The sequence below is a fragment of the Cryptomeria japonica genome, chromosome 8, assembly GCF_030272615.1.
Source record: "Cryptomeria japonica chromosome 8, Sugi_1.0, whole genome shotgun sequence".
Classification (NCBI taxonomy): domain Eukaryota; kingdom Viridiplantae; phylum Streptophyta; class Pinopsida; order Cupressales; family Cupressaceae; genus Cryptomeria; species Cryptomeria japonica.
In genome coordinates, this window is record NC_081412.1 from 507573503 (window position 1) to 507598278 (window position 24776).

General features: G+C 34.8%; 1 protein-coding gene and 1 long non-coding RNA gene across 2 annotated transcripts; one reads left to right on the forward strand and one right to left on the reverse strand.

Moving 5' to 3' along the window:
- Positions 1 to 9783: 9783 nt before the first annotated feature.
- LOC131071148 (2-oxoglutarate-dependent dioxygenase DAO) lies at positions 9784 to 11548 on the reverse strand. Its single transcript, XM_058006868.2, has 4 exons — positions 11077 to 11548; positions 10662 to 10989; positions 10299 to 10566; positions 9784 to 10102 (listed from the first exon to the last, which is right to left on the reverse strand). The coding sequence occupies exons 1-3, from the start codon at positions 11529 to 11531 to the stop codon at positions 10315 to 10317; spliced, it is 1035 nt and encodes a 344-aa protein (XP_057862851.2). The 5' UTR covers positions 11532 to 11548; the 3' UTR covers positions 9784 to 10102; positions 10299 to 10314.
- Positions 11549 to 16741: 5193 nt separating this feature from the next.
- On the forward strand, positions 16742 to 17990 carry LOC131071134 (uncharacterized). The gene is made up of 6 exons (XR_009112468.1): positions 16742 to 16817; positions 16947 to 17192; positions 17289 to 17357; positions 17454 to 17521; positions 17614 to 17727; positions 17843 to 17990. It is a non-coding gene; the product is annotated as an uncharacterized LOC131071134 (long non-coding RNA).
- The last annotated feature ends 6786 nt before the right edge of the window (positions 17991 to 24776 follow it).

Genomic DNA, 24776 nt, shown 5'->3' on the forward strand with positions numbered 1-24776 from the left:
CAAGATGGTAGGATGAAAAATTCTTTCAAAAGAATCTAATTATCACCAACATTGTGAGAGTTTGTTTTATGTAAAGGAACACACTACACCCATAAATAATACCATATATTCAAATATGTGTAGTTGACTTGCGGAAAAAATAAAATTTAATCAAGTTACATTATAATTATAATAGCTTTATATATGTTATTACACCAACATTGATCCCCATGGTACAAATACAATATATGTAGTAGACAATTATTAGTATATCATCAACATATTGTGAATTTTATTACTAGTGAAGATTTTCTGAGGCTCCTCCCTCAACGTGGCTTATTACCATTAAGGATCTATAAATAAACCCTTCTATTTTTTTATATATACAATTCTAGACTTGTCATATGCAAATTATTTGATTATGTGCATCTTAAAATGAGGACAAAATTTTATGATAAAATTTTCTTACTCATATTGTTTTCCATTCAACTTTATTTCCACTCCAAGAAAATATCATAATACATTACATTTTCAAACAAAACATTCTTGTTCAATGTTAGGATCATTCATCTATCTTTCACCTTAACCTATTAGTACGTGATCCCAAGCACATTACACCAACCTATCATTATATATAGATACCCTGATATATTGACCCAAAACTTATTATTATTCCAAATATCCATGCACCTACCTTCTTTTGACCACACAACCACCCTAGATCATTTTATTGATTGAAATTTTAGCCACATGATTGTAGAATTCTTTAGAGTCGTCAATAGACTCAACCCTCTAAGATCAATTATAAAACCAAAAGATTCCTTCTACAAAAGAGCTGGAAGAGAACAATAATGCCCAATTATGAGGAGAATATATTAAATTAAATTGGATATTATATAAATTTATTACATATGATTCCTTTTCTATAAAAACATTCGGGAAAAAAAGGAGGACCCACTAACTTTGCTTTGGTTACAACTTACTATTGATGCTCCATCCAAGAAAACAACATTTACATTGTAATGGGGGGCTTGCACATCAAGACAATGAATATTCTTTATGAACACATGGAAATCTACACAAAGAAGGATAGTCGAGCTATTGGGTGTTAGAATAGAAAAATTATCATCCAAATATTTGGGGATTCCTTTATTTAGTGTAATGATAAGAAGTAATCATTGGAAGAAATTTTAGAGAAGACCGGAAAAAAAATAGAAAATTGGAGAGGACGGTGACTTACTATGGCAGGAAATCTACCCATGATTAAGTCAGTAAATATAAGTTTGTGGTTGAGATTAGTTATATATTCTCTTGCATTCTCCTCAATTTTGAACCATTGATTTCAAAAAGTAGGTTGTCTATTTCATATAGGGATGTAATGTCCCAACTTCGTAAATCTAAGAAAACACGTAAACAATGAATTTTAATGATTGATTAATTCATCTAGGGCGTAATTAGTCAAAAATTCATTTAAATTCATTTGCTATCAATAAATCAATTCCATATTTAATTCCTAGTGGGGTCAAGAGGATAAGCTACCTTAGGATGCCCATAGCGCTTATCAGGCCCAAGGGCAGTACACTCCCCCTTGGCCCTACTGCCAGAAGCCCTTTGTCAACTGCAGTGGGTGGCCTACCTGACAGAGGCCTAGTTCCTGCTATCCCTGTTGCCTAATTCCTCATCTATCTCACTGGGTTTGGATATGCAATTGCTTTATTTATTTACTTGGTAGTGATTATTCCTATTAGTTCTTAATTGCATAATGTGGTTTATTCCTTGAATGATAGTTGTAGTTTATTTATTAACTTATTTAGTTCATGAGAATTTATTTACATCTTATACCCCTAAACGTTTATATATATATATATATATATTATCGTTGAAATATTGATTTATGTTATTAATCTTTACTACATTATACTCTAACTATGTCTATGCATGTGTTATGAACTGTATGAAATAACTTACATATTTTTATGCAATCATGTTTTAATAAACAATAAACCTTAAGTACGTAATCCTACTAATTTCGATTAGGCTTACTGCAGAAGTATTTAGGGGCGGATGAATGACTTACCTGCGCACCTCCCGCCTTCCCTTTGTCTTCTCTCGATCCAAGTCTTACCGCCTTTCGTTTGTTCTTCCTTTTACTTTTATCGCTTCCTGTTTCGTCTCCCGTTCGCTCTCTCCTGTGACCCCCTTTTCCCTTCCTCGGCTTGCACTTGAAATACCCGTGGAAAGGGTATGTGAGCGGGTGCCATCGGGTATCGTGGCTGCTGCGGTGAGTGGTGGTGACTGTTGGAGTCACCGCTCCTGCTCCAGCCGCAACCTTTGGCGTTTCATTGACAGTCACCCGCGTTTTCAAACATTGCGCCTTTATTACGGTATGTGTTGTAATATGGTTTGGTTAGAAAATACTTTATATTGCATGTATTAGAGTTTTAATATTATCGTAGGGTGTTTTGGGTTTATTTCAATAATTATAGAGTGATCTATATTGTCTATTAATATATATCTTTATGTTTATTTTATAATATATATTATATGATCAATATAACGTTTTATATTATGTATTTAATAGAATAATTTATATTGTATATTAATATTGCATTTGTACGATAGATATAATATTATATTATATTATGTATCTAAAGCTCAATTAATAGTTAACATTAATAATTAAAAATATGATCAATACATATTTTATTAAATAATAACGAAAAATATAAATGTTATCTTTTTATTAAATAATCACAAAAATGTGGGGTTATGACAAGGGAATACCTTTGACATAATAATAATAAAATGGACGAAATGAGATCTATGAATTAGAGTAGAGCCTCATGATAATGTAAGGAAGTAAACATGTTGTGGATGATCAAAATTCCATTTTTGAACATAATAGTAAATAACATGGATTACCTGTGTGGATAATAAGGCTCTTTTTATGTATTTTTTATACATCTACAATCTTTGACCACAAATGATTTTAATAGAATTAGTGTTATGGTGTGCATGATGGTTATTGAGCTTATTATAAACACCTTTTCGAAGCCCTCATTCATATATGCTTCCAATCAAGGCTATTTTTATTTTGCAAACAGTCTTGTGTTGGAATTTGTGGTTGAGATGAAAAATTTATCCATAATGGTCATATGCATATTAATCTTATTGATCTAGAAGGTTGACCACCATCATTAATGAGTATGCAATTTATACTTGAGGAGATGGGAGATGATGTGTCTTGGATGCTTGACATTTCTTTATCTAACATTATTATTAATAGCAAAGCAATGTGAGACAAGTGAAATGGTACAATGTGGTTAGTATAGGATATGCATTTCCAATATCTCTACTTATTATATGTAATAAATTTATATGAAATGTTAAGATGATTTGAATTTGTAGCATTTCCAATATATAATTTACAAGAAAAATTACTATCACAGATTAATTTTCATATCTACATGGATGAAATTGAAAGTACTAATGCATCTAGTAATAGTCACATGTGCATCAACATTTTAATTAATTTTTTAGTTGGTGAAACTCTTCTCTTAATAACATTAACTACCATCAATTGAGCTCTTTTTCAATTTGTATTATTTTAGAATCATATGGGGCACAATTTTGTGAATCAACAATTCTTATAGTTTAGTTTTTTTGTTGGCTCTTTCCTAAATCTTTCTCAAATTAGCCTCCACTAGTCTTCATAGCAAGTCTTTAACGAAACATTGTATTCTTAATGGACCCAACTCTCTCATAGATGTCATATTAAAATTCATCTTAAATCAATAACTAAGTGTTCATATGAGTTCATCCAAAATATTGGTAAGAGAATTCTCTTATCCTCATTTGAAAGGAGCTTAAAGCTAATTTTAATGAATTAAAGCAAAATTTTTAATAAAGATAAAAAATAAATAAAACTTAAAACTAGTTTTGACAAATTATAAGATTAACCGGAAAAATTCTAAATGATTGTTCATAAAAAATATTTTATAAATAAAATAAAAAAATTTGAAGAATACAACTTTTTTTTGTTTTCGATCAAACATAATTTTTTTTAATTGAAGTTCAATTTTTGTACTCATCAAAGAAATGAGCTTTTTGTTATATAACAAAATAAAATTAAACATGACCAATTAAAAAATTTAATAGTTTTTTTGAACATTAATTTACTAAAAAAATCATTCTTCTTTTGAATTAAGATGTGTCAACCAAAATACTAGCCATCTCATTTTTTAAAATTTTATTAAATAAATTTTTTTTTTTTGTTTTGAAAGAAATAAAAGTAATAATTATAAAAAAAATGTTCAAGGGGTTGAGCTTAGCTGGTTATAATACTGGGTTCTCACTATAGAGACCCAAATTCAAATCGGCCAATTACCGATAAAATAAAAATAAAAATAAAAAAATTGGAAAGAACTCTTGAGGAAGGTCTTCTTAAAATAGTGATCACGGGCTTTTAACAATTAATAGTATTTTTGAAATTTTCTTCTCTTAGATTTTAATGCAATGTTTTGCAGAAAAGTGATCGAATGTGATTCACTATTAAAAATTAGTTTCGGCAGCTCCTATTGGATGATACGGACGCATTTATAGTTACCAATTCCTAGTTCCGGTAGGGCCAGCAAAACAGGGGTCTCGGGGTACTCGTCTGTGCAGTAGGCTGCAGATCAAGAATGGTTGAAGTGAACACTCGGCGACTAGGGTTTTATTTTTTGGGCATGAAGGTGAGATGTGAGCATTGATGAGTATGCTAGCTGACGTCTGCGCCACACCCACAGTTAAGCGGTTCCCAAAAATAAGTTGGAAGCAGAGGAGGCTTAACACGGTTCCTGTAACCAGGCAGAACTAAGAAATAGACGGCTTCTTCCTCTGGTACCGCTCGAGCTCTCATTATACACCCCCAAACAGAGCAGCCACTGCAACAAAGGAGCTCGAAGCCCCACTTCATTGTTACAGCTCTTGTTTTGTCTCTTTCGTGAAACAAATCGTAGTGTACATCAGATCTCCCCTGTGTTGGAAGACTTCACTTTTTCCTCAAAAACATCTCTTCTTTGTGCTCTGGCTGTGAATTCTCAGGAACAAACTTGAAGATCTTGACCCCTACAATCCCAACGATTTTTATTCATTCTTATAAGTAAAATTAGTGTGGATATCAGTTATATGGGGTCCACACAGCTGTGGGAAATGGCCACACAAATCATATGTAGGGTTTCCTAATCCAGGATAAAGAACACAGATTCAAAGATTTGGTATGATAGGAAATGGACTATTTTCTAAACTTGCTTCTTTTTCATCGATTGCAAGTTACAACCCTTTCCTTAGATTCCGGCCTTCACGGATGTCGTGAACCCTATGCTTAGAAATGCATAATGAAGGGCTAAAAGTAGTCATAGTGAATACAAAGTATAGCACTGCCAATTGCGTTTGTATAGGTTTGTAATGACGTCAGTAAATTAGGGGAAAGGTGGAGTCCTTTACATTGGCTTTCTATTTTATTCCTCCTATTCCTTCCTTAAAAAATTAGGTCTCGGTTGACATTGTAGTTAAGATTGCTTTGAATTGTGCTTCTGGAGACAAGGAGTTCCACTGGTTTGTTTGCCTATTCATAACAATGTGCAAAAATTATGTCTGTGATTAGAACTGATACTGTTCTCGCCTGTTCTAATATATTATATAATCTCCTGCTTGTCATTCTCTTCTTTTACATTTCTTTGATGATAAGGATATCTCTATTCCCATAATGCCAAAGGGAAGGCTAAAGTTTAATTTTCCTATCAAAACTTGAGCTTCTGTGATGGTATTCGATACCCACTGGGATTTTAAAGGAATAAATGCTAAGGGCTTTACCTTCACTCCATAATGAAGCCTTCGCCTCCTGTAATACCTGGGTTTTCCTTTGGGACACACTGTCAAAATTCAATTTGAGTCTTCCTTCCTGGTATGGGATATATTTTGCAGAGGTTCTATTGCTCTTCTACCATAGATCCATTTATTAGCGATTCAATGATGTGTATTCTTGCAGCTCAATTAGGAGAAACAACAATAATCCCACTTTCAATTGGCATGCATTTTCTCACAATTTGAATTTCTATTCTATGATTTGCATGGGGTTGAAGAATTGTACTATTGAATGCTTGCCAAGAGATTAGGGCATTTTAGTAACTAGTGTTTCTCTAGCTTCTGTGGGGTTGCCAAGTAGTCAACCCACATAGGAGCACCTCAGCATTCAAGTTTCGGATTTGTTTTATTCTAGATATCTTTCTTTTGCACAGGAACACAATGATCTGGTGCTCAACAATAAGCTTCAGTTGGGATAGTTCATATATGTGGAGAGATTCGAACCTGGTTCATGTTTCGGTTATGCTCGACTGCTTGCAAAAGCAATGAAACGAAGATTTATTAAGTGCTCTTTCTACCTTATACTGCAGCAATCTTTTGCTTTTACTAGTTTTTTGACAGGGATTCAGTAGTCCAATTTATTTGCTAACATGATGCTAGAATGTAAGTTTAGATCTTGCTTTTTAACAGAAATTTAAATATTATTTACTATGGTTTTCCTTGTACACATGTATATGCTACTTTTTATTGCTTTTGTATATTTTCTTTTATTGCTCCTATAGGCTTCTATTTAATCTATTGTGGCCTGGTTACAGTCAAGGCTAAAAGAATAATCTATGGTCTTTAGGTTCCCAAGTTCAAAGATCAACCGTGGAGAAATCCTTACCAGAAATGATGCACTGGTTGGAGAACAACACCCTGGCCCTGGCAACTGTAAAAATCAATAGTTTTATCATGCCATACCTGGCAAGGAGGCTTGCCCTACTTTATTGGGCATTGAGTTAATTACAACACCAGTGTCTAGCCCCTAATAGGTTTTTCTAATGGTAAGAATAGGAGGTGTGGTTGGGAATCTGTATGGATTACTGAAGGGATGCATATCTTATCACCCTGTATGGATTTTACTTGTAGAATAGTCACAATATGCTAGTGTCATAAAAACTGCTTAATTCAATGCCATTCTGCTTCAAACATACTACTTTTCATTTTCTAAGTCTGTTGGGAACTTGCCAATGGCAATCTACAAACATGAACAATCTTGAGCATGGGGATAAACATGGATTTGTAAAGAAAGGTGCATACAACTCTAAATGATAGATTTAATATTGTATTCATATTGAGAACCCAACAAGACATTAGATTTTAAATATCAGAGAATTTAAAATTATCTAGTTTTAGATATTTTTAACATCCAAAGATCTATACTCAACATAAATTGCCATCCAACAAATTACATGAAACTTTCATTTTACAGGTCCAACTAAAACTTCCTAACAATTTTTCTTCACTTGCAAGAAGGCTACAGTAAGCTGGCTTTTGTGAATTCATGGTACAAGCATTCATTCCTTAATTAATTTCACATGAGGAAAATCATACTGTAGTTTTTAGGATAATAGGGAAAACATTTGGTAAACAAAGATGACAGCTCAATGAACTTCTCCAGCAGCCAGGGTGGTATCCTAAAAGACAAGCTCGTCTGTGTGTTTCTAAGCGCTGAGTCACACCTAGCTCAAAAAGTATTGTGACATGGTTGGAAATAAAAAGCTTAATAGTTCATAGAAAATATCTGATAGACTAGTTTATGGATCTATTTGGCAGGTTTTTCCATATATGGTGCTTTGACTGACTCGTTTATGATTAGTACTGATGGTGCTGCAATCTTGATTGTTTTCTATTCCATTTGCTCTGAGCATCATGTGTAAGCATTGTTTCTATTTTTGGTTATTTGGTTGCTTTTCTTTCCGTATACATTATTGATAACAAATTTTAAAGAAGACTCAAACAATGGACAAAAAGTTCCACGCAGTATTAGGTTTGTGGATCTATGATGTTCAACTATCTTCGGTTCAGCAATTTTGGACGCCATTCCACTTGTTCGCAAGTGTCTTCTATAAGTTTTTCTTTTGTTTGGTTGCTTTTCTTTCACCCCTATTTTACTCTATTTGGTTTCCTCACAATCTTTTAGAGAAATATTTATGATATTTGAATGGCCAACATAACAACTGTGTAAGGAAATGAGTGGATGCAAAAGATCTCCTATTGATTGGATCGAATGAGGGCATCCATCTCATATGTTTGTTGCAGCATAGGATAGCATCCATTGTGTGCATAGGTGAAGGTGCCAGTCAGCGTATCCATGGCACAGTCTATTTGCCCATTTGTTTCAAGCATGTAATCCAGAGTCAAAAGAGGGGTGGTTTGCAGACAAACTTTCAAGAGAACAGTCTCTCCGAGTAATCTTATCATTTTCAATTTGTGTGTTTGAACTTGAAAATATGGTGGAAATTACTGGAGATTAGATTAAAGATCTTTTATTTGTTCAAAATTGTAATGGAATGAATAGTGCAGGAAACTTCAGAGACGTGAAGAAGCTTATTTGGTTACAATGGAAGCACTACACGAGGCATCCGCTATGGAGATGATTGTAGGGTTGTAAGGTGTGTATCAACCAAAACATGTACAAGACTGAATTTTTTATATTGGTTGTTTTATGACTCTTTTATGGGCCTTCAGCCATACCCTTTGCAGTAGAAAAATCTGTAATTACAAATGAAATATTTTTAGCATCAGATTTTGTTACTGAAAGGCAACCAGCATTAGAGGTAATATTGAACTACTGATAACATTACTTTAACTATCTATAATAGTTTTATTAATCACTTCAAGAATATCTCTAGTGTCAAAATAAAAATTAACAAAAAACAAACAATAAAAACAAAAACCTTTATCACCCCTGGATATTACAAAAAATGATACAGTTCCATAAGAACATTATTTTGAAGGATGAGGAGCTCCATGGACAATATAGAAGACGTGAATTTCTTCATTTACATCTCTAGGAGGGCAGTCTTGTGTAGCTACAGTTTTCTGGGTAACATAGAGTGTGATAATTATTAAATAAACTGGATAACATTTATAAACCTTCTGAGAGAGTTGCATGTTTTAATATGAGGCAGAGTCTTATTTTTGCTGACTTGTATCTCATCTGGAAAATATATCTGTAGGTTGTAATGATATTTGTGCACTTCATGTCTATTTTTTCTGAAAACATGTTTGTGAAGAGATTCAGATTACTGAATCTTTCTGAATCCAATGCAGGGAACTTGCTGAACTTGTTTTTTTCGCAAAACCTGAAGATCCCGAGGCTTCTCTAAAAAAGCTATTAATATGCACCAGTAACTATCTCAGTTTGTTGTCAATATGGATACATGGAATAAACTCATAGCTCCTCATGGATGTGGGACTTCAGATATCAAAGGAAATAATATAAATGAGTACTCTGAGAAGTACTGCATTAACTGAAACTTCTTTATTAAATGATCTCAAAAAGTCCTCTGTTAAATCTGATTTAAAACATGATTTAGCTGTTAAAGAATCACCATCGAGAAGACATAAAAACATTCCCAAGAAACTATCTCAAGATGCAGATAAAAGTTCAAAAGGAGGCCTCTTCTCTAGGGGCTCAGTGTCTTCTTCTGATAGAAGGAAATTAAGCAAGTCCATGTCCTTTACTGCTAGTGGGATGACCTCTATGATGACATTGATAGGAGGTAAAGGTAACAATGACAATCAAATTCCCAAAAGTTGTAGTAATGTGAATTTGGATTTGAACACATTGAGATCAACCAACTTGTCAAATCAAAATTTAACAAGAAGCATTCAATAGCATCAGAATTGCAGATTACACTGAACTGAGGAGAATAGAAATGTTAAACATACAAGTTTATGATATAAATATAAGAATGAAATAGATATTAAGATTCATTTTCTTAAAGCATATGTCAGCAACATTATCAAATCCTTGTGTTACTAATGCCATTAACTATTTGTTTGTGCAGCTTTGAAGCCCATGTTTGCTATTTTAGTTAATGACAAATCACATTCATATCTTCTATTGATTAGAGGGAATCATAGCATTAAAGATACATTGACAAGAGTTACTGGAACTGTTGTACCATTTCATCACACTGTTCTCGGTGGAGGCAATGTGAGCAATTTACAGAGAACCAAAACTGTTCTTCCAGTCTCTGGCAAGAACTTCGCTGCCCTGCAGCCCCTGTTTAAATAGAACATCCTAGAATCAGGAATTAAATTCCATTACAGAGTCTATTTATATAACAAATCATAATGTAATAATTAATAGAATTTTATTCACATATGAATATTTCGTTTCCTCCTTACATAAATACTCAAAAAGGAAAAACATTATTAAATAGTAAGCCAGGTTAAACTCAAAGAATTAAATACGCAACTGAATGCAACAGGTCTTTATAGACCCGCAAATCGTTCGAGAGCAGTAGCTTTTTCTTTATATTCTTTATCCGTCAGAACTACATGCCTCAAATGCGAATATATGAAAGGCTTGTAGCGCCTTGGATTGTCGTCATCCACAAGCTCCACAGGCGCCCATATTTCTGTCTCCTCTGGAAACTCGGTGAAGAAGCCAATCGACATTCGATCTCTCCAACCTTTGTAAACAACACGATGCTCTGCGCTGCGGTATCTGCCATTACTCCATGCCTGTACTCATATTAACCACTCATCCTTATCTTTTTGTCTTGCAGGAATAATAAACATCTATAATGATCATTGAAAGCAGAGAGAAAACAGTGTACCTTAAAGGAGTCCCCCACATTGATCACAAATGCATGAAGGATAGGTTTGACGTTGAACCATTTGCCCTCTTGCGATGGAATCTGAAGGCCTCCCACATCATCTTGGTAAAGGATTGTGAGGGAGGTTAAATCTGTATGGGAGAGAAGTGCTTCCTCTCCAATGGATATGTTATCTGATGGATAGCCGTTTATACGCAATACTGCTGTGCACTTTTCAAAGTGAGAGCGGTAGAAAGCTTTGGCATCCAACCCTAAGCTTGCAAGAATTATTTTTGTGATTAATTGTGCAAGATTTGTTACAGATAAAGCGTATGCCGTCATCGTTTCGCTGCCAAACAATAATACAGGAGTTCTCAAAATTAGGCAGGGAAAAATGAATTTATCATTAAATGAAAAGGAAAGGTGAATAACATACCAAAATACTGTGTTCCCTTCTGGGCATATTTTAGCACATATTTGCTCAACGGAAGCTGGATTAGTCGAATCTGGAATGCGAAAGCTCACAAAATTTGGACTTCGCACATAAGTGTTCATTGGATTACCAGTTAAGCCTCTGTCTTTGACCTCGTTGGGCACGGATAATAAATCTCTGCAAACATTCTCAGCCCTTTCCAGAAGATCTACTGGAATTCCATGGTTGACAAGGTAGAAAAATCCCCATTCTTTGCACTCTTTTTGAAGTTTGTCTAGAACAGGATGATCTCGAAACTGGCTCAGATCTTGAGCATCCAAGTCTTCAGAAAATTCGGAGATGTCGATTACAGGGAGATCAACTTGAGATACAGTGGATTCAAGGGGTAAAGGCATCATGAATTTTGCTGCAATAGCACAGGAGAAGAATGTGAAGTGATTAATAGATAGAAGTTGCATTAAATTTAGTAGAGTAGAGTCCATAAGAGACAACTACTCATTTCCTAGGTGTTCCTACTTTTTATTTTTTAATTCACTCTTATTTTATTAATTATGAATTTAAGGAAGAGGTTACAAATATTATATATCATTGCCCATTTAAATATGTAATATCATGGCTTAAGTAATAGAAAAGTCAACATCCGAATAATAGCTCGCCACGGTGACAAAACAGAAATTGTTTATTATTAAATAAATTTTATTTATATATACTTTCGAACTTAAAAGCCATTGGTAATATAATTAAGAATAAAAAATTGAGCTAATGACACAAGCAATAACGAATTGGAATCTATGAATTAAAATATTAATTCACACTACGTAAGAAAGTAGACACGTTGTGAATAGGAGAGTCCCGTTTACTAAAATAATGGAAGAATGCAATACGCATATCCATGTGTCTAATATGTTAGTACATATGATTTGGTTAGTTTAGTTAGTTCCCATTAATTCTAATTTATGTTGAAATGAAAGATTTTGAAATAGGGTAATAAATATTTATCAAATAATAAAAGATAAAGAAATTGTTGGATATTTTCGTTGTGATTATATTCTAGTTCACATTAATGTAAATTTTTTGAAAGAAATTATACAAAACATTATGAAATAATTGTTCAAGCTTGTTTGTTTCTTAACATATGTCAAAGGGTGATCTTTTGAATAATATAATAAAAATAATGTAAATTTCTCATTAACTGAAAGGTATTTTAAATTTATTTTTCTATTTTTTTTTGTTTAATAATAATAATTCATGCAATAGATACATATTAAAAAGTTTTTTTAAAAAAAATTGCTCAATCACATTTCAATCTCAACATTTATCAAAGAAATTTCCGCTTGCATCAATTGTATGAAAGGTTATAATTTTGAAAAAAATCATCAATTTTTTTGTTATCATTTTATTTTAATATTAAAATTTTATTAGAATTTTATTATTGCTTTTCCTAAAACTTATTTCGAAATCCTCCTAATTGAATTGCATTATTCAAATTCCTAAAATATATAAAATATAATGTTGATTTCCATATTCACATAAATAAAAAAAAAATTATTTCACATTGCTCTGCATCTTGTCTATAGAAACATTCTTCCTCTAAGATTTACCCTACAAAAATCATATACCATAATAGCTTTGTTTTTCCATAAATTGTGAATGGATTTTTCTAGACTTGTCTAGAAATTGTAAAAAGCTCTATTTAAACTTGTCTTTAACTCTATCACTAAATCTACAATTCATAATATGGTTATCTATTTAGATTTTTAAAATGTCTTCTAAGGGTTGCAATTACAAATTCAAGTAAAAATATATATATTACATTTAACTTCCACTATTTCTATTTTATAAGATGTTGTAAGTCCATGTGTATGTGTTAAATCAATAATTGAACATTTCAAAATAAATTCTTTGAACAACAAGCTTTTGGGATTAATAAACAAAATAATTTCAAGGTGAGGCTTTTTTAGGACCAATCTTAGGAAATTACTACTACATAGGATTCTAGAAGTGCATTATAGCTTCACCATGCCATGTAATAATGGAAGTAGGAGCATGTTGTATAATTTTAGTGAGAGGGATGGAGATAGGTAATTATCAGTGTTATAAGGGTAAGGTTTTATGGAGGGGATTCCTAAAAAAATTTAATGGGCGTGTTGATATTTTTTAGGAATATTTTGAAGTTCATGGTCTTATGAATTTAGTAGTGTAGTTTGACCTAAAATTTTTTTAGACCCAACCCTTAAAGTACGTTTGTTTTTCTTTTTCTAAATCTATTTTTAGATTATCCTTATATGTAATTTTTTGTGAGGAAATTTGTTACAAAACTATGTGGAATAAATAAATAAAAAAATTATATTGGGTTTTGACGAATTGGGTGCTGAAGGTGTGCAATTGAAGTGTTGTAGCAATGCTGGAGAAGGGGTCTGCAACAAATTTCCTCCTCCTTCACTTTGGTTAGAGGTAGGATTCACATCTTCTTGTTTTCTTTAAAAATCCTCAGTCTAATTTGAAAAGAGTCTTGCTTCAATTTCCCTCTCTATTCTTAATTTTAAAAAAAATTTGAGTGTGTTTTGGGAGAAGTTTGGGTGCAATCCTAATAATAATATGGTGGTTAGACTGGGAATTGTTGTGTTTCCTTTGTCTAGTTTGAAGGGAAAATAATAGAGGAAAATAGGGGTTTAATTACCCTGTTGTTTGCAAATCCAAATCCTTGATATTGAGATTTTGGTAGTAGTAAAATAATTCGCTCTTGTTTTCTTGTTTATCCCTGTTATTTCCTTTCCTGAAGCTGTAATATTTGTAGTGTTTTTCTTTCAAATTCCTCATCCCCTGTTTTGAAGGGGCTATTGTTATATTTTTATGGCGTGTGTTTTTAAAAAAAAGTTTTTATTTATTTTTAATAACTCCCAACAAACATCAAATGATTAACTTGATTTCGTTTTCAGCCTGGCATACTTACATGGAATTGATATTTGTCTATTTAACATGGTTGGCAAACTGGTTTCTTAAAATGAATAGCGTTTTTTAACTGATATTGTATTTTGATTTGGTTCTTTTCTTGAGTTGTTAGATATGATTTCACTATATGTATTGACGTCATCAGTTGTAGTTAATTTGATTTAATGTTTTTCTTCTAGAATCATCAAGGGTAAGGCCCATATGCGTAAATGCGTATTCTGCAGTAGTTTGTATTGATGATTAACATTTGTTTTTGAGTCTAAATGAGTTATTGGCTAAGTTTGTCCATAATTTTGGGATGAGCCTGCAAGTATTAGCGCAGGCTAAGTGCAAAATACCCACTGCCCCAATTTGATCATTGTTTACCCAGTGTTGGTCAATGTTGTATTTTGATAATTAGCCCGGAGGCCGTTTGAGTGTTGTTTAATACAAATTTAATTCTCATTTTATGTTTAGTTATGCATGCATTTAATTCTATTGTTCAAGTGTTCCCTCATTATGAATTTTTTCATGAGGATGAATTTGTTATGCTGTCGATTTTGTGGCAATGAGTGTGAAGACCTTGCTAGGTTCTCGGTTATTTAATAGCAATCGTACTATGATTTATTCTATACTTTCCCTTGGTCAAGAGGCTCGCTTTTATTCTATGTTAATGTCGAATTTCCTTAAACATGTGTCTATGCATGGTTACGTTATGACATGATGTTTATTTCAGATTTGTGTTACCTTTTGTAGAGCCTCTTGCATTGATGTTTTTGGATCCGTGTCAAGGGAGTGGGCTTCTTTACATTACCGGGGGTCATGAGAGATGAGCTATCACGAGGTTCCTTGTAAGGATGCGTGAAGTCCAGACCTCTCGAGCGTAAGGGAGTTTATAGTATTTAATCAAGTGAAAACTAAATAATAAATGGGAATGGGTAGTTAGATAATCTAAAAAGATAATAATTTACCAGTGCCTCATGAATTAGTCTTAGGGAGGATGTTTTAGGCTAAGCATGGGAAAACTGTGGAGACGGTAAGTCAATCTTCCTTGGTCTCTCTCCCAAGGTCGAGATGGCTCTACATGCCCATAGGCTTGTGCCCCATTTTTTTTTTTGGCATGCGATGATAGTCTCTTGTACATGTAGATCCTTGGTGCTATTTTCATGAATTGCTTTACATTTACCGACCTCTAGAGTTTAATGTTCCTTGTGTTGTATTAAAGTATGTTTGAGTATGTAATGTGCTGAAGTTAGTCCTTTGGTTAAGCATCAACCTAGGCTTAGTGTGTGATTTGGGACCTAGTGGCATCTCTTAGCCTGGGGGGTGGTTCCTTATAGGTTCCACATTGGTCGGGTGGTTGGAGCATTTTTCCATTGGGGCTTTTCCCTCTTGTTCGTGCATCTTTGTCCGTGGACTTGGTCTTTCTTCATATGCTGATTTTGGGGATTATTGGAGCAGGTTTATGTAACGGTGATCTCATGATTTATGAGATGCTCATACCTTATACTAGAATAGAGATATTGGAAAATAAGTGAGTTGAACTCACAGTTGTACTGATTAAGCATTTGTAACGACTGTTGTACACATGTCTAATGGAGTTTGTAAGCCATCCTCATGGGAGGATGAAGATGCAAAATAAGAGGCTTTATCAAATGGCATGTATGCATCGTGTTGTGAAAGTATGTTTCATGGATGCTATGATTGCAAGTTGTGCACTAAATGGATTTGCAAAGGGTTCACATATTTTGGGTAAATGTAAATCAGTGGGTGTGTTACCATATTCCATAGTCTTTCTCTACATCATCTTTTAGCAGTATATGAGTTGTGGCCTGGGGTACGAAAATCCATCAAAGCATGATGGAGACTCCCAGATTCTTAAGCGCAGGGACAGTGAATGAATGCACGATTGTAAAATGCAGACAAGGCACATGAACAATGCCATTATACTTTTTGAGAAAATTATATTGTGAGTTTGTGCTCAATGTGCACCCAAACTATTTTGACATGAGAGAGTTCCATGGTAGAGGTGTTGGCTCTGCCCAAGATAGACCTGGAGCCCGTAGGCGATTACCCGCGGAGAGTCTCCGCCCCCTAGCACCCTAACCCAAGGTGTATCAGGTTGTCCCAATAGAGCTGAAAGAGTCGATGGAGCTACAAAATCTTCAGGCGGCCACATCATTGACTGGTGACATCATCCAGCATGGGACGTCGTTAGCACACCCTAATGTATTGGATGATGAGCCATTAGTTTCTCCAGGTGGTGACAGAGAGCCCATCCAATATATGTGTGTCAGTTGCTCGAGGATAGATGATGCAGCCGGTGCAGATGGATCCACATCTCATCTGTGCATGATTTGCGGGAGTAGATGTTAGGCCGACATGTCTAAGGATTTCGCGCTGACATATGAGTTGATGGACATGGTGTTTGCCCATGAGCGACAGACACAAGTGTGTTGATTTGAATTCATAGCATTTTATTTATTGGTCACTTTAAATTTGTAATTACATAAATGAATTTTCATTTATACATCGATTTAAATTGAGACAAATAATATGCATTTCAGGATGCAGCAATGGTATCCCATACTCCTCCCCCATTTACTACAGCTGCAACTTCGATGCCTGAGGTATAAATTTTGTAACATGTTAAAATAGAATAGTACACTTTGAATTCAAAAAAATACAAGATAGACTAAATATCTTTAATGTTTGGTCCAATCTTTGGTTTGTAGGTGTTGACAGGGGACCAAATGTCCCAGATTGATGACATCATGCTCTCAACGATCGATTTTGGCCTACAAGGCTATATGGTATCATATTTTGTACAACCCTTTTTATGTATTATTTTGATGGAATATGAAAGTCATTTCATTTTAGATTTTAAAAATTATGTTTAATTATTATCTGTACTAATATCTCATGTTAATTTTTTTTTTTAGGGTACCCCCTCCACGTCTAGGGATCGTCCTAAGAAAAAGAATTCCTCAAAGATGCCAAAATGTGTGAAGAAGGTAATTGGACACATTTTTAGTTGTACAATTGTTTGAAAATGTTGAAATCAAGTATTAGTTAGGGTTTGTAGATTGATTAGTGTTTTTTTGTCTATTTTACATGTACAACGACCATTGAGCTATGTGGATTTGTTGAATACACCTGATTCGCCCATGGATCAAGAGAGGGCGGATGTATGTATCTTTACTTTATTTTCTTGATTTCATGATTATATGCATGCGTACATGTGAAATTGTGATATATTATAATCTTACAATTTTTTCATACAGGAAATATCCATACCTATTTCATCAATGGCGAACCCTCCTCTGTGCACTGGAGAAGCATCTCAGGATCTGGTACACTTTTGTTTGATATGTAAAATTAATACTTTTTAGCCTACAATACTTATCATTATATTAATTGTATTTAATCTTTGAACATTTTTTGTATAGGTATAGCGACAGTTTCTCCATCGATGGTGAGCCATCCTCAGTCCATTGGAGAAGCATCTCAGGCACAGGTACGCCATTGTTCTCTATATTATAGATTTTAAGTGTTTTTGATATATTTATGTTAGTACGTTGTATTAATTGTACATTTAATCTACAATAGACCCCTTCGCGGTACGACCATAACGTGGATCCATTTAAGTATGTCTTCAAGAAAACTCCTAAGAGTGACAAGGAGAGGAGAGCGAAGACATTAGCTCCTAGATCAGCCGATGAGGTAATTTACATTTCAATTGGAAAGTTATTATAGTTAAATGCATAGTTATGTTGTTAATTGTGAACTATTTTCTACAAAAGAATTCTAACTTGGCTTTTGAATTGTGGTTTTGCAGCCATCTACAAAGCTACGTACTGCATCCAAGATGCTTGATTTTGATGATCCACCACAAGTTTAGGGTCATATAGTGTTAGTTTTGGTCATAGAATGACCAATACATGTAGATATATTCTACATTTTTATTGTATATCAATTCGGACATGGCATATGCCACATTTTTGTAATACTTGTATTGACGTGGCAGACATGCCTTTTTTTAATATATATAAATGTTGATATTCGATCCAATAAATCTGTACTGAGTTCATTATTTTGTATTCGTTGTATTTTGTGGTTGTCATTTTATAAATTTAATTGATCATTTTCCTATGTAATCAACAATATGAATATAAACAACAAAAATATATGATATAAAAATTGCAATCGTGGAATATGATTTGATAAAATTTCTAAAATGTTGAATTAACCATACAAAACTCCCTGTATTCAGTTTATTATTGTGTATTTGCTGTATTTGGTGGCTGCCCTTTTATAAATTTAAATGAATATTTGCATATGTAATCAATAGTATGAATATAAACAACAATATGTGTTTGGTGTGAGAGCACCCTCACGCTTGCAATGGTCAAATTTTGTTCGTCGTGTGCATAAACCGACATTGTGAGAGTGTCCAGGTGGGCAGGTTTATGCTAGGCATGCCCCTATCGTGCATCCCAAAGCGCCAGAACGTCGAGAGTCATACCATACCGATGTGATCTCTCAAGTGCCCTGAGTCCAAAAAATTATCAAAATTTGACGGACTATTTCTTCAAATCCAGGACACATATGGTTGATCCATTTGGACCCGTGGGGTCGCGTGAGGCTCCTCTACAATGGCCTATCTCGGTTTATGATGACTCGGAGGCATTTTCAATTGGTAGCATTTTTCCACCTGCTATAAAAATATCAGTTGCATGCAATGCAAAGTTGCAGGATTGGCTATAATTGATTCGTCTTATCGTGTGCACAAATCGACATCACAAGCCCATTCGGGTGGGCAGGTTTACGCTAGGCATGCCCTTGTCGTGCATCCCAAAGTGCCGAAACGTCGAGAGTCATACCATACCAATGCGATCTCTCAAGTGCCCTGAGTCCAAAAAATTGTCAAAATTTGATGGACTATTTCTTCAAATCTAGGACACATATGGTCAATCTGTTTGAACCCGTGGGGTCACGTGAGGCTTCTCTATAATGGCCTATCTCAATTTTTGATGACTTAGAGCCATTTTCAATTGGTAGCATTTTTTCACCTGTTGCAAAAATCGTCAGTTGCATGCAATGCAAAGTTGCAAGATTGGCTAGAATTGATTTGGTTCGTTGTGTGCACAAATCAACATCATGAGCGCATTTGGGTGGGCAGATTTACGCTAGGCATGCCCCTGTCATGTATTCCAAAGTGCTGAAACATCGAGAGTCATACCGTACCCGGGGGCGATCTCTCAAGTGCCATGAATCCAAAAAATTATTGAAATTTGACGGACTCTTTCATCCAATCCAGGACACATATGTTCGATTTGTTTGAACCCATGAGATTGCATGAGGATCTCTCCTCTATAATGACATATCTCGGTTTTTGACGACTCAGAGCCATTTTCAATTGGTAGCATTTTTTCGCCTGCTGCAAAAAACGTCAGTTGCATGCAATGCAAAGTTGCAATATTGGCTAGAATTGATTCAGTTCGTCATGTGCACAAAATGACATCACGAGTGCGTCTGAGTGGGTAGGTTTATGCTAGGCATGCCCCTCTCGTTCATCCCAAAGCGCAAGAACGTCGAGAGTCATATCGTACCCGGGTGATCTCTCAAGTGCCATGAGTCCAAAAAATTGTCAAAATTTGACGGACTGTTTCTTCCAATCCAAGACACATATGGTCAATCCATTTGAACATGTAGGGTTGCATGAGGCTCCTCTATAATGTCCTATCTCGGTTTTTGATGACTCGGAGCCATTTTTAATTGGTAGCATTTTTTCACCTGCTACAAAAACCATCAGTTGCATGCAATGCAAAGTTGCAAGATTGGCTAGAATTGGTTTGGTTCGTCGTGTGCACAATACGATGTCACGAGCGCATCCGGGTGGGAAGGTTTATGCTATGCATTCTCCTCTCATGCATCCCAAAGCGCCGGAATGTCAAGAGTCATACCATTCCAGGGCGATCTCTCAAGTGCCTTGAGTTCAAAAAATTGTCAAAATTTGACGGACTATTTCTTCAAATCCAGGACACATATGGTCAATCCGTTTGATCTTGTGAGGTCATGTGAGGCTCCTCTATAATGTCCTATCTTGGTTTTTGATGACTCCAAACCATTTTAAATTGGTAGCATTTTTTTGCCTACTGCAAAAACCATCAGTTGCATGCAATGCAAAGTTGCAGGATTGGCTAGAATTGATTCGGTTCGTCATGTGCACAAACCGACGTCACGAGTGTGTCCGGGTGGGCATTTTTATGCTAGGCATGCCCTTGTCATGCATCCCAAATCGCCAAAACGTCGAGAGTCATACCCTATCGACGTAATGTAGAAGTTGCTTGACAACTTTTTTGACAATTTTTTTGACAACAATGACAATTTTTCCTCAAATTATATCTAGTCTCAATCTATGACCCCTATGACCCGATAATGACTCGAATAATTCTCCATGATTATACAAGAATCAAGAATGCTCATGATTGACTAGGGACACATCACATATACTCAAAACATAGTCACAAAACATTGACACACAAAATAGTCACAAAATATTGTCACATATTATTCAAAAATTTGCCTCTAAATATGGTCAAATCATCTCTTGGCTATTTGATTATATAAAAAAATGTCTTACAAATCATCTCATGGGCTTTTATACAAAATTTGGCATTACAATATGTGTGATTCAGCTCATCGCCATTTTAATATACAAAATTTGGCATGTACATATCTACAAATTAGCTCATTGCCATTTAAATATACAAAATTATGCCCCTAAACATGTAAAAGTCAGCTCATGGGCATTTATATATACAAAAAATGAATATAGAACAATTTGTCGATGATTTATACAAAATTATCAAAATCATTCTACTCTGAACCGTAGAATCAATCAAGTGAGCCTTCAGGATTGGCTCTAACCCGTATTGTGTCAAGTATTGCCTCGTGGCCAGATTCACAAACTTTCCATAAAATCTTGTTATGAGGCCTACCACGATACTTAATCAAATGTATTTGTTGCAACAACAAGGTTAGAGAAATGAAGAATATGTCTATGTGTTTCAAAGTCCTCGAACAACCAAACATAAGAATTCTTGATAGGGTATCTCCAAAGCCATGTTCCTATCACGACAACAAACCTTATTGGGTACTCAATACCCTCTCCGTCAATGATTGTGGTTGTCAATTTTATTTTTGGCTCAACACAACGACACAAATAGTAATCTGTTCCTTCTTCATTGTTCTCTTCTGAAACAATTGCATACACATGACCAACATTTTATAAAGTGTTAATTAATACCAAAAATAAAGTATGATGTACAACAAAATGAACCAAAAAGAATACTTGCAAAAAAATTAACTCAAAAATCACCTGAATCCACTAGGTCGGATACATGGTTAAAATCCACTGATGTCTCCATCTGGCTCAATTGTAGTGCTTTGGGAATTTGATATGAATCAATGAGAACCAACGGTCTACAAGACCATTTGTCAACCCACTCTTGTGATTCACATTCTTCCCACAAACAATACATGCATGAAGAGAAAAAACATACCATCTGTCTCGTATAAATTACCAGTGAACTTGAATTTGAACTCATAAATGAGTGCATGTCACTCGATCCTGCAACTGTACAACAATATAGATAGTTTTCAATGTTAGATTCAGTGATCAACCAAAAATATCTATGAACCATTGATGTACCTGGCTTACCTAGACCCATCATAGACTTACACCATCGCACAATTGTTTCTGCATCTATCAACTCAGTACCACCTTCGTACTTCAATTCTTCTCTAGCTAGGGCTCTTTTCACACATGCTCCTGCACCATCGTGCTCTCCCTTACAATGTCTAGCCTCACTGAAATTCCAAAAATGTTGTACACCCCTTGTCATATGCATCCTTGTCAGCCAATAAAACATCCTTGCATTCTTGAATTATGCGGTGCAATTATCTGACCATATTAAGTGTTGGTTGTATCATATGTTCCTTTCCCTTAAACTATCATAGAAAAATTTAAAGCATCCTTGTACAAAATCCGATGAATGAGTATGATCATCACTTATGTAGAAGTTATACTCTCTTACAACCTTTCTATCCTCCTTTGTGCTATCATTTGCATGCATGAATGCTATGTGTACAAAAATAGAAACTTGTGTAGAGTGATAATACATAGATTGCACTTCATTTTGAGGTTGTAGTGTATAATTTTCAGCAAAATCAACGATAGAGATAATGGTGCCAAGAGGAAATGTGTCCTTACATAACTTGAATTGCTCATCTAACCATCGAGCTCTATGTGTATGCATTATATACTCATAAATTAGTTTCTCTTGAAACATTTTCATAAATTGAGCTACACATATATCATTTTTCACTAGCTCACATCTCTTCAAATCTTTTCCATCTTTAACTCCATATGTGACTGTCTTGTATTTTCTGAAAGAAACTAGTTTCATACCAATTTCATGTGTGCTCTCCAAATGTACGCATCTTGGTAAACGTTGCAAACCACCACATATAGCACAAGAACCTTCCAAACAAGGCATCTTATAATAAATGCAACTATCATGTTTATTACATAGCACACTTGAAATAAATTCTCTTACCGACTTAGGAGGTGCTTGTATATTGCATTCCTGCAAAACATAGTTAGTGTGCAAAGTAGAACAAATATGACAAAAAACAACATAGTGCATGGAAAATTCAATATGCATCCTACAACAACACGTGGTGCATACATGATTAATCTTAATATAAAAAGGTTTTCCCATTTCAAAAAATCTTTGAGAAATTCTTATTTGAGGAAACTTTTGAAGGAATCTTTCATAAAATTTAGTTTGAGTCATATCCAAATAGTGTTTGGCATGTGGCTCATGATTTGTAGACCCAATTCTCCTTCTAACAACATCTCTTTGGTTGGGTGAAACTCTTGTGTTGTCATGCCAAATTTTTTCAATTAATGTTCTTAGTGCATCAACAACAACCTTGTCTTCGCGTGGTAGTCTACTCGAGAATGCCCAAAGAGAATTATTGTTAGGTTCCTCTATTTTTTCCCACCTCTTTAATTCTTTACTTAATATTGTTCTACTAATGTTTAAAGACTTACTTGTTTTTCTTATCAAACAATCTTTTTTATTTTCTTTCTCATTATGGTTGATGTAATGACACGTTGAGTAGCATTAGAATTTTCAGATGATCTTAGGCCTAGAATTTTTTGTCTCTCTAAAATTGAATTTTTTAATCATTTGAAAAATTAATTGACATCTTACGGTTTGATTTAAGTTTTCAAAATAGTTTTTCCATATTCTTTTAACCATTCTCCTACAAGTTCGTTCATTCATTTTATTGGGCATTGGCTTCAATAAATTCTCATCAATGTCAATTAGATACTTTGGTTTCCTACGAATGATTCTAGGAGGTGTTAACATCGATGCATTATGTACATTCAATTCATCAAATAGAGAAGGTGTATGTTCATCATTTAATTGATTATTCAATGCGGTATCTTATTCAGTTGCATTAGGTTCATACGGTAAATCAAGTGTGTCTTCTTCAATTGCATTAGGTGCATTATGTTCGTTTGGTAAATCGAATTGAGATGTTGAGGATGACATACCTTCTTCTCCCATTGTTCTTATGTCACATAATTTCTTCATACGCTGCATTTGTCTTTCCTTTTCAACCTCTCCTTGTTCCATCATTCCTCGCTTGTTCTTTCCCATGGTTGATATCGGTTGTCTTAAATAGAATCATATTACATATATATGTAAACAAAAGTTCATAAACAAACAAATAACCATAAATATGCATCTTATCACTATTTTTTGGAATCAAAATATTAAACAATCATAATACTATTGACAAAACTAATAAGAACAACAATTCAATTATTTGAAATCATGCAAAAACAAAAAAAATCACTTACTTCTATGTATAAAACAGTGATAGAAGTGCAGGCACAATTCCAGTGGGGCCTTCAATGACCTCAAAAACTTATTTTGAGGCCATTGAGGCTCTTGGGAAACTAAAACTATGTCTATGTACTGCATACACGCTAAATTAATAACCGTGTGTGTGCTGTTAGTCCATAAAATATTGGCAAGCCCAATGGTATTTTTTTTCCCATTTTGTACTAATAAGTAGCGCGTACGCGCTCCTAAGCCTAAAAAATGTTATCGTAGGGTAGCGAATAATGGGTTCAGTACCCCATACACACTTACAAGTAATAAGTACCATGTACGCGCTCCTACATCTTAAAAAAGATATGGCAGGGTAGTGAACTAATAGGTTCAGTACCTTGTACGTGCTATTGGTAGTAGAAAACTATGAATGAAAAGGGAGAGAAGGAGAGAGAGAAAGAGAGAGGGAGAGGGGGGAGAGGAAGAGAGAGAGAAAGAGAGAGGGAGAGAGGGGAGGGAGGGAGAGGAAGAGAGAGAGGGAAGGAGGCGAGGGAGAGAGAAAGGAAGGGAGGAGGGAGAGGAAGAGAGAGAGAGGGAAGGAGGGAGGAGGGAGAGAGAGGGAGAGAGAGAGAGGGGGGAGGGAAGGTAGAGAGAGGGAGAGAGGTAGAGAGAGGGAGAGAGGTAGAGGGATGGAGAGAGGGAGAGAAGAGGGGGGAGGGAGGGAGAGAAGAAGGGGTACAGAGGAAGGGAGAGGGAGAGTATGGGAGAGAGAGAGAGAGAGAGAGAGAGAGAGAGAGAGAGAGAGAGAGAGAGAGAGAGAGAGAGAGAGAGAGAGAGAGAGGCGTGAGAGTAGGG

What these genes read in the sequence shown, in the direction of transcription:
- LOC131071148 (XM_058006868.2), bottom strand. Translation starts at nt 11,531, where the DNA reads ATGCAACTTCTATCTATTAATCACTTCACATTCTTCTCCTGTGCTATT. An exon ending in GAAGGGAACACAGTATTTTG is followed by an intron (nt 10,990 to 11,076) that starts GTATGTTATTCA and finishes ATTGTTTGGCAG; the next exon opens with CGAAACGATGACGGCATACG. An exon ending in ATGTGGGGGACTCCTTTAAG is followed by an intron (nt 10,567 to 10,661) that starts GTACACTGTTTT and finishes ATATGAGTACAG; the next exon opens with GCATGGAGTAATGGCAGATA.